We start from the raw sequence: 11,458 nt of genomic DNA, 5'->3' as shown, positions 1-11,458 counted from the left end.
TGGATATTGAGGCATCCATGGGTACCCATGGAGTTTTGAATTTATTTATTTTTTGGTACAAATAATAACTTTTTTTAACTACCAAAAAACTTCAACTTTTAAACATTCATACATAATCCACTCAAAATTTCATAAATCATACATAATTCATGATTCTTATATAATCTATATGTTTTATGATGTGAATGAAGTGGAAACGGTGAACTTAATAAGATGAATTAAAAAAATTTAAAATAAAAATAGGTTATTATTGAGGATTTTTAGGTGGGCGGTAAAATTTTCTTCAATAAGGTACCAACTTTAAGTAATAAGATATGATATATAAAGATATATTAGTAATTTACTTAATTTATTATTATCGGGTATGGGTACCCGTGGGTATGAATACAATCTAATCTGTGTCTGTGTCCATATAATAATGGGTAGTCAAATACCCATTTATTATACCCGTGGATACCCGTTTAGCTACCCGCTCCATGCTCGAGACGGATTTTACCCACGGGTACCCGTGGGCATGGGTATTTTTGCCACCCCTAGCAAAGGCAGATATTAACTGCAATTTAGTACCACGTATATAAATCCTTTCACATGATCTACAGCAAAGGTAGATATTAACTGCAATTTAGTATCCAGTCCTTTCAGGTGAACAAACTTCTGAATCAGAAAGATAGTTGAATGTCTCTCTACTTGATTTATATCATTTTGCCTTTCAGTTTCAACGTATATAAATCATTTCACATGATCTACAGCAAAGGCAGATATTAACTGCAATTTAGTATCGAGTCCTTTCATGTGAATTATACGTACTTTTAAAAAACTTGTTTTCAAGGAGAGATATTCAAATTACGGAATATTACCATTCTTCGTAAATTTGAGAATGAAGGTCGCATAATCTAAATATTTGTGATGCATGGTCTAAGGCATGGGGTTCAGTAACGTATTTTGTAAAAAAATTGTTCCGAAGGAAAAATGAACAAATTAGTGAATATTGCACAAAAATTATAAATCTTTATCAAAATATTTATGAAAGCTTTATCAAGGGCAGGAAAACATCATAAATTACATATTAGTTAAAATTATAAAAGTGAGCGCTACTGTCATAGAGTTACCAAAAAGGGATTAACACCAATATTTACATGACACAAAATGAACGAAAGAAACACATTAAACTCTTTAGCGTCTTGTGTAGGAACTTGGTTATTAATAATTTGACCGTTAAAATATAAAAAATCTCTTTGACGTCAAAAAAGTAATATCAGCTGAGCAATATTCAATCTCTTAATATATGCTTAGTAATATTCAGTCTGGAAGATTACATTGAAAGGATAGATGGTAAAATGACGGATAATTGTGAATCACTGTAATATGTCAAAATATAAACCTTAAAAACCATGAACCATCAACTTAGTTTTAAATAGTTAAAAATAAAAATTTGTAAAATAGTTAAAAAAAATTAAAAATATAAAAATTGGAAAATAGTTAAAAAAAATTGGTGAGGTAGCACTCAACCAAGCAACACTAAAAAAATTATATGCATTAGCGTAACCAAAAAACAGACAGACAGACATAAAATATTACTCTAAACGTTAATGTGTGTATATATTCACGAGGTTGAAGAAAGAAGATAAAAATATTTGGAATCATTAAATGACAGCGTGAATAAAAATATTTGTGAGATTGTGATCATTAAACGATATGGAAATTAAATATATAAGTGATAAAAAGATAATAAAATTCCTTTGAAAAAAAGGTAATAAAATTAAATGGAACCTCCTTAAAAAATTAATGGAACGGTTAAAAAAAATAAAGTTAAATGGAAGAAAAAAAACATATTGAAATATAATATTAAAAAATAAAGAAAAGGTTCCCATGAGTTGAAAAGAGGTGCTTGTGAAATAAATTGTCGAGAAGTAGTTTTTTAAAGTAACATTCAACAGCTTCTGGTCAAAGCTCATTCCATTCAATTTTATGCGTTCAAAAAAAGTACTTTTTTTAGTAAGTACTTAATTGATATTGTATTCGGTCTAACTTCTCCTTAAAAATGTAGAGAAGTTTGAAAAAAGTCGGGTCAAACGATACCATATTCTCCCACAACGGCAATGTAGAAGCAATTGAATTTGGGAGAAAAAAATTGAAAAATAGTTAAAAATATAAAAATTGGAAAATAATTAAAAGTTATTAAAAATATAATAATTAGAAAATAATTAAAAAAAATTGGTTAGGGGCAAAAATGGAAATTCATAGGCCAACCATAAAAAAAAAACCTCCAATAATTGATTTACCAAAATGCCCCTCCTAGGGGCAAATTGGTAAATTCACCGGACATTTCCTTTAATACATATATTTAACTTTTAAATAAAAAATCATAAAACTTGCCTGGAACAAATCCTTAAGAATTACAAAGTCAAGCACTTAAGTTTAAACAAAATTTTACGGAACTAAATGTATTTAAAGTATCAATATGGTGTGACACAAGGATATGCATGAGCATTTTAATCATTTGGTTAGGGATTTGATATCTAATTTTTGCCTATCGAAAAAGCATATATTATAGAGATCAACTTTTTTGAAGAATTTAAATTATATCATAAAATTAGTTTGAGTAAATGAACACATAGATATCGGGGCTCGTTTTATGGTTATGATAGGATATATACATAATATGATGAATAGAGTTAGATATGGATAATATATGATAAGGACGAGATAAACAGGTATCCTATTATGTGTTTGACGTGTAGATAACCAATAGATCAATATTATTTTATGATATATCATGTTTTTGGTGTCCATCTAATAATGACATGATAAAATATTAATATTATTTAGACTTAATACATTGTTTGGCCCCTTAACTTATTTTTTATTTTTATTTTGGTCCCCTAATTATAAACTGTCTCAATTTGGTCCGTTAAATCTTTTGTTGTTTACTGTTTTGGTCCTCTCCGTTAATTTTTAACATCAGATGTCTAAGGTGAACCATGTTGAAAGGTGGTCCACCATAGACTCTTGTTAACATCTATCGGATGAATGTACACCTCTCATAGAAAAAATGACATATCACATCCACCTTATAGATGTTAACAAGTTTGAAGTCTCACTATCCTTAACATTCAAAATATGTTAGCAATGATTGTAGTTATGTTAGTTCTGGAAGGATCAAACATGAGACGTTCTTCTTCAAACTCCTACAACTTCCATAGCTTACATACCGAGCTGCTTACGTGAGACCTACAAATTGTTCAACCCCTAAAAAATACTGATCATAAATGATTTCTGATGAGAAAAAAAGTCATCCAAACATAACTTTACAACGTTTGTGCAAACGAAAAGTACGCTACGTTGATTAATCGAAAGACTTTTGAATAAGAGAAATGATATTTGTAGAACTATTTTGTGATAATTTTTTGACAATTTTCTCTCTCATATTCACATTATGTTGTTACTCTTTTTTATCTCTTTATTGATTTTGAGTTGACCAATAAAAAAGATTTTAAAAAAATTTATTACAAAATGGTTGTTTTTTGAACAAACACAATTTCCAATAAAAATATTAAGTTTCTCAATTCCCAAAAATACACAACTTTCCATAAGAGTGGTTGATTGTGTTGTCCTAATGTACAAGTACAACTACAAATCAAGCTACAAGTACAACATCAAGAGGGTATGTATCGGTCTTTCCGCCTTGTCAACTTTGTACATGTCGTCAGTAGTGGGACCAAGCTAAGCTGACTTGGTATCCATAACAAGAGAAAAAAACACAGCCATTTCATTTTCAACCATTTTTGTGTTCTTCATTCAAATCTTCCAAATCACAAAACCCAAAATCTTTCCCTCTATTCTATTTCACTTTCATTTTTCATTCTATCACAAACCATCATTGATCCCTATATTCATCTCCAAAAAAATTCATTCTAAATTTAGCATCTTTTTCCTTCTTTGTTTCATTGGATCATCAAATTTAGAATTGTCTCAAAAAAAAAAAAAAAACTTTCAGCTACCATTGATCCTATATCATCTCCAAAAAAATTGCATGAATTTATATTAGACCATTCTAAATTTAGAATCTATTTCTCTCTTTGTTTAATTCTGATTCTGGTTTGTATGATGATTAATGATTAATTAATCCTTTTAGTGCATCTTCTGTGGCCTTTTTCTGCATATGCATTAAAGGTCAAACCTTGAATACCATTTTTTTTGATCCTTTTATGCATATGCATCAAAGATCAAATTTTTAATACCATATTCTGTGACCCTTTTGTGCATATGCATCAAAGATCAAATTTTTGATACCATATTCTGTGACCCTTTTGTGCATATGTAACAAAGATCAAATTTTGAATAGTATATTCATTGACCCTTGTGTGCATATGCAACAAAGGTAAAATTTTGAATAGTTTTGCATAATCAATTGTGTGAAAGAATAGCTTTGAATTCATTCAATTTTGAGTTTTGATTCATGGACAATCATGGTTCTGCACCTCCATATGGATATCCAAACCCTTATGCATATCCTCCATATCCATACCCTCCTCCAAATCCATCTCATGATCCATATGCACCTCCACCAGTATCTTCTCCTTATCCATATGAATCATATCCACCAAATTCTTCACATTCCTTCTACACTTATCCACCAAAACCTTTAGAGTTTCCTACTTCTCAACCATCTCATGCTTATCCTTACCCTTACCAACAATACCCTCCAATCAATGATGGTTCAAACCCTCCTCATAGTTCTCCTTACCCTCACCAATACCCTCCAATTAGTGATGGTTCAAACCCTCCTCATAGTTCTCCTTACCCTCACCAATACCCTCCAGTTAGTGATGGTTCTAACCCTCCTCTTAGTTCTGCTTACCCTCATTTGAATGATCTTATGAGCAATGTTCAGATATCTGATAACAGGCCAAGTGCACCAGTAATGACACATTCCTATTCAGTTTTAAATGAAGAGAAGAAAGAGGAGTTTTATGGTCATTCTAGTAGTAATTCTTTTTCAGGTTATGAACATTCTTACTCTGGTGTGGGGGGTTCGCCCAATCTTTCAGCTTATCCCGGTTCAAATGATGACTCGGTGCATAGCCAGAGTTTGCAGATTGTTCCAGCTCAGTATAAAGGGTCATTGAAATATTTGCTCTTGCATGGTAATTTAGATATTTATGTTCATAGTGCTAAGAATCTTCCAAATATGGATATGTTTCATAAGACTTTAGGGGATGTGTTTGGTAAATTTCCTGGTAATGTGAGTAATAAGATTGAGGGAACAGTGACTAGGAAGATCACTAGTGATCCTTATGTGTCCATTTCTTTATTGAATGCTGTAGTTGGTAGGACTTTTGTGATTAGCAATAGCGAAAATCCTGTTTGGGAGCAACACTTTCATGTTCCTGTTGCGCATCATGCTGCTGAAGTGCATTTTGTTGTTAAGGATAGTGATGTGGTAGGTTCACAGCTTATTGGTATTGTAGCGATTCCGGTCGAACAATTATACTCAGGTGAAAAAGTACAAGGGACTTACCCTATCCTTAATAGCAATGGAAAGCCTTGTAAGCCAGGTGCTGTTTTGAGTGTTACCATTCAGTTCCTACCAATGGAGAAACTGATCATTTATCATCAAGGAGTTGGAGCAGGACCGAACTATATTGGTGTGCCGGGAACATATTTTCCATTGAGGAAAGGTGGAACTGTAACTCTATATCAAGATGCTCATGTTCCAGATGGATGTCTCCCTAATGTCATGCTTGATCATGGGATGCATTATGTTCATGGACAGTGTTGGCGTGATATGGTTGATGCCATACGTCAAGCAAAGCGTTTGGTTTACATTACAGGGTGGTCCGTGTGGCACAAAGTTAGGTTGTTAAGGGACGCTGTTGGACCTGGTAAGGCATCGGATTATACCCTTGGTGAGCTTCTGAGGTCTAAGTCTCAGGAAGGAGTGAGAGTGCTTCTTCTTGTTTGGGATGACCCTACCTCAAGAAGCATTCTTGGTTATAAAACAGTAAGCGATGCAATTTATTTTATGTTACATTTGATTATGTGATGTGGTACTTTTTCCGGCATGATTTATGAATTTTAATTTAAAGTTTGATTAAGACTCTTGAACATGGTTTTTTTTTAATACATTTCTTAGTATATAAAGATATTATTTTCCTTTTTGTTTAAATTACATTAAACATCTGATTTACATTCAGGATGGTGTCATGGCGACGCATGATGAGGAAACTCGACGATTTTTCAAGCACTCTTCTGTCCAAGTGTTACTTTGTCCTCGCATGGCCGGAAAAAGACATAGCTGGGCTAAGCAACAGGTTTGGATTGACAATGACTATAACTGAAACATTTTGCTTTACTTCATTCCTCTTTATATTCTAATCGGTGTTCTTCTTCGCATTTTGTATTGTCATTCCTCTTTATATTCGAATTGGTGTTCTTCGTCGCATTTTGTATTGTTATGATGCACATATTAGTGTTGATTCGGTGATCACATTTGATAATTTTGATGACTTTATATCATGAATGTTAGAATTTGTGATAAGGTTCAGTTTTGCTACTTGGATATGTTTTTACAAATTTGTACAATTTTGGTTCGAGAGTTCCGCATTAAATTTCTTCTAATTCTCAGGAAGTTGGAACAATATATACACATCATCAGAAGACTGTAATTGTAGATGCTGATGCTGGAAATAACTTCAGAAAAATTGTAGCATTTGTTGGAGGGCTTGATTTGTGTGACGGCCGATATGATACTCCCCACCATCCCCTCTTTAGGACACTGCAGACAGTCCATAAGGATGACTATCACAACCCTACTTTCACGGTAATATCTTAATTTCAGACCCCCATTTGATTACATGAACATCACTAGATTTTCTCATCAAACATTTAATAAACAACTAATGAGCAGCATTTAATAAAGATTTCGTAACTCCAAGTTTCAGTAGAATTCAAATTATAATCAAGAGCTAGTTTTGTATTCTTGTAAAAGAAGATTAAAGAGATTGTTTCACAGTACATGTTTTCTAGGTAAACTAGAATTAACGCGATATGTATTCTTGCAAAACTAGAATTACCACGATATGTAAATCTTATATATAATGTAGTTGTTAACTAGCTGGCTTTTAAATATGTGAATTTAGTCATTTCTAGCACCATGCGGCTAAAATTTTCCTACAAATATATCAGAGATGTCTTATTTTGTCTCAAGAATCAATCATTTTAAATTCTTTGGCGTTTGGTAGCTAGGAAATAGGAAGGAACCAACAGGTTTCAATTTTTTAAAATAAAGTTTGAAACAAGAAGATCAATTTATTCTGATAATGCGGACTATTTAATGGCAGGGTAATACTGGTGGTTGTCCACGGGAACCGTGGCACGACTTGCATTCTAAAATTGACGGTCCAGCAGCTTATGATGTTTTGACAAACTTTGAGGAGCGCTGGTTAAGAGCTGCGAAACCTACAGGGATAAAAAAGTTGAAGAGTTTATATGACGATGCATTGCTCAAGATAGAAAGAATTCCGGATATTCTCCGTGTATCTGATGCTCCTAGTGTTTGTGATGATAATCCTGCAGCTTGGCATGCTCAGGTATTTAGTCAATTAGTACCGGATACTAGATATTTAGAGTTTCTATAAGTATTTATTCTTCTCATTTACACTACTTAAAGGAAATTATTAATTGTGTATACCATGGAATGCAGATATTTCGTTCAATTGATTCAAATTCTGTCAAGGGATTTCCGAAGGAGCCAAGAGATGGATCAATAAAGGTGAATGGGAAGGGTTTTCTTTTTCATGCTTGATTTCAATTCACCAGATTTAAGCCACCATATGTGTGACAACGAGTGTTAAAGTTACACATGATTTTTTTTTTTTTTTTTACAGAACCTTGTATGTGGGAAGAATGTACTGATTGACATGAGCATACACACAGCGTATGTAAAGGCCATTCGTGCTGCACAACATTACATTTATATAGAGAATCAATATTTCATCGGTTCTTCATACAATTGGAGCCAAAATAAGGACATCGGTAAGGAACTTCTTTCTTAACAAATTTTGCTTGTTGCTTGCTTGTTGAAGAGTTTGGGGATAAATTAACAGGGCATATCAGCTTTTGTGCCGTGTTAATTTATGGAGAGTTTATATTTTACCACTTAACTTGTGTGGCTAGGAAATTATATATAGTACGGCTAAAAAAAATTCATTATCCAGCTATGACTATTTATGTATATATGGGATGCTATTACTTTTCTATGCTCTTTTTCTTTTGGCAAAACTACAACATGATCCTTTAACTCAATTTAAAGTTTCAAACATATCCTTTACCTTTTTCTCGTGTCAAGTTAGAAGTCATTTTTTCATGTCAAGCTAGTCCTTTATGTTTATATACATCAACAATGAAAAAATGACTTCTAACTTGAAACGAGAAAAAGGTAAAGGATATGTTTGAAACTTTAAATTTGGACCAAACTTCATTATTCAGCTATGTATGTTAACAAAAGTCTTTCTTGACTATTCAAAAAGGTAATTTACATATTCAATTCATCAAGATAACATAAGGTAATTTACATATTCAATTCATCAAGATAACATTTAAATCACATCAACAGGATTGTTATAATATCTAATCCATCAAAGTTAACATGACTTTTTTGAGTTTTTATCTGAGATTGTGACCTCGACGAGAGTCTAATTGTGTTGTTGAATGGTGGAACATTATTTATAGTATATCATTCATTGATCATGTACGCAAATTTGTAACATGAGTGAACTAAGAATGATAGTTGGTTCAATGGTCTAAACATTTTTAAAGATAAAAGACTAATATGACATGAAAAAAAGATAAAGGACCTGTTTGAAACTTTGAGTTAAGTTAAAAGAAACTCCAATGTAGTTTTGCTTTTCTTTTCCTTTGATAAAGGCACTGAAGGTTGGAAGCCTTAACCTACAGCAAATTGTCCAACTCATCACCGTTGGACCACTTTAGTGGCTTTTCTCGATGACTAAGTGAGGACAAAGATTAGAATTATTTTAACGGTCTCTAGAGGCAGAGGAAGAGCTAGAAAAACTATAAGAGAAACTATTAAGAAAGACCTAGAGATTAAAGAGTTGGATTTAAATATGGTATATGATAGAACATAATGCCATTGTTTGATCCATGTAGCCGATCTCACTTAGTGGGATAAGGCTTGGTTGTTTTTGTTTTGATGTTAAAACTTTCATGTTTTTGCAGGTGCTAATAATTTAATTCCAATGGAAATTGCGCTAAAGATTGCTGAAAAAATAAAGGCAAATGAGAGGTTTGCAGTATACATAGTTATTCCAATGTGGCCTGAGGGTGTTCCAACAGGCGCTGCCACTCAAAGGATTCTATTTTGGCAGGTTTGCTTCAACTTACATAATATGAAAGTCAATTATTTTACTTATCAATGCTTCAAGCCACGTGTAGTAAATTAAGATTTCAAACACGTAGTTGACTTATCGATCATAAACTTATAGCGCCTATTATAGCGCCTATGATTGCTTAATTCTTGTATTGCATTTCTTACCCTGGATTTTTTTTCAATTTTTCAGAATAAAACAATGCAAATGATGTACGAGACAGTTTACAAGGCATTGGTTGAAGTTGGGCTCGAAGCGGCATTCTCTCCACAAGATTATTTGAACTTTTTCTGTCTTGGAAATCGAGAAACCATAGATATGCATGAGAATATTTCTGTATCTGGAATTCCTCCCCCTCCGAATACTCCACAGGTATGAACTCTATGTTCCCTCTCCCTAGTTCTGGGTTTCCCAGTTACATTTTTCTGTTGCTATAGGGCCATGATTGTAAGCGTATTCCTGTAAAACGGTGAGTCCATACATACATATATATATATATATATATATATATATATATATATATATATATATATATAGTGGATGTATCTAGTGATACGGATTTTCGTAAGCGAGAGCGAGGAAACTCTTCCCTGCCAATCAGAAGGTGGAAAACTGTTATGATCATTGTTGAAGAGTGATGGAACCTATGAGTTCATAATGGAAAATTTGCTTCTAGAATATATACTTAGGTTTCCTATCAAAGTGTCTTAATTCTTTTAAGCCTTTGAATAATTTGTTTTGGAGCATTTAATGAATGCGATTGATTTTTATGTTGGTGATTTTTTACCAGGCAAATAGTCGAAATAACCGACGGTTCATGATTTATGTTCATTCGAAAGGCATGATAGTTGATGATGAATATGTGATAATTGGATCCGCAAACATCAACCAGCGTTCTATGGAAGGAACAAGGGACACTGAGATTGCAATGGGAGCCTACCAACCTGAATATACATGGGCAAGAAAACATTCTTATCCACGCGGACAGGTATACATTTTACAAGTTATTGGCTTCAATGGCTTGTCATGTTTTATAAGTTTTGAAATAGAAAAGCTGAATGGTCGATGAGTATTACTCTAATTTTCACCCACTATTCGGCTCTAGCGGAACGCCTTTTTATATATATAATTGACTTATTTAACGGCATGAACTAATTGCCGGCGCATTCTGCTGTTTCACATAGCAGATTTTTTATGTCCCTATATTTTCTGCAATCCACTATTGATTACACTGTTGTCAAAATAACTTTTAAGGTGTTAAGTGTTCTAAATTTAGCTTTTACATTCTGTGAAAGTACTAATGTATTTTTTTGTCGTTTATCAAGCAAAATATAGTGGACACTGCAATAATTACAATACTTTTTTTTCAAATTAATTTTGCATTCATAGCATGTATTATAAACTGAACTATTTGTTTTCTGAAACTCCTATGTAGGTTCATGGATATAGGATGTCACTATGGGCAGAACATACTGGCACAATCGAAGACTGTTTCTTACAACCAGAGAGCCTCGACTGTGTGAGAAGGGTTCGAACAATGTCCGAAATGAACTGGAAACAATTTTCATCAAACGACGTCACAGAGATGAGAGGGCATTTACTAAAGTACCCTGTAGAAGTTGATAGAAAGGGTAAGGTTAGACCTCTTCCTGGTCAAGAAGAGTTTCCTGATGTGGGAGGAAAGATAGTAGGATCATTTATTGCCATTCAAGAGAATCTAACCATTTGATGAGTTTAGTTTTTACATTCACATTGGTGGTCATTAGAATAGGGTGAATGTGACAACCTAGTGCTATAGTGCTTCCGCCTTAGCGAGGTCCAGGGAAGAGTTATGATGTAGTATCGACATTTCAGATTAAAGGTGTGTTCAGTGTCTCAAACATGTGGTTACATTTAATCATTTCATTATGAGTGTCGACATGTGTCGTATTTGGTGTATGTGTTTGTGCTTCATAGGGAAGAGTCATTAGAATGATTGAATTGAAAATTACAAAATAGTTCAAGTTAAAACAATTTTGAAATGCAATGCATGTTGGCTTAGTGGCCAACACCTACTTTTCTTCCTTTCA

The 11,458-nt window shown here is 33.1% G+C and overlaps 1 protein-coding gene across 1 annotated transcript; it reads left to right on the top strand.

The window, feature by feature from the left end:
- The first annotated feature begins 3,771 nt into the window (after positions 1–3,771).
- Positions 3,772–11,458, top strand: LOC146898010 (phospholipase D beta 2-like). Its single transcript, XM_085738699.1, has 10 exons — positions 3,772–6,004; positions 6,198–6,314; positions 6,629–6,823; positions 7,344–7,592; positions 7,706–7,774; positions 7,890–8,037; positions 9,241–9,389; positions 9,582–9,761; positions 10,180–10,377; positions 10,825–11,458. The coding sequence occupies exons 1-10, from the start codon at positions 4,460–4,462 to the stop codon at positions 11,116–11,118; spliced, it is 3,144 nt and encodes a 1,047-aa protein (XP_085594825.1). The 5' UTR covers positions 3,772–4,459; the 3' UTR covers positions 11,119–11,458.

This window comes from Medicago sativa, chromosome 8 (assembly GCF_051527215.1).
Source record: "Medicago sativa cultivar Bolivia chromosome 8, Bolivia_mono, whole genome shotgun sequence".
NCBI classification, from domain to species: domain Eukaryota; kingdom Viridiplantae; phylum Streptophyta; class Magnoliopsida; order Fabales; family Fabaceae; genus Medicago; species Medicago sativa.
Note: the sequence above shows the minus strand (reverse complement) of the source record. Positions and strands in the feature narration are given on the sequence as shown.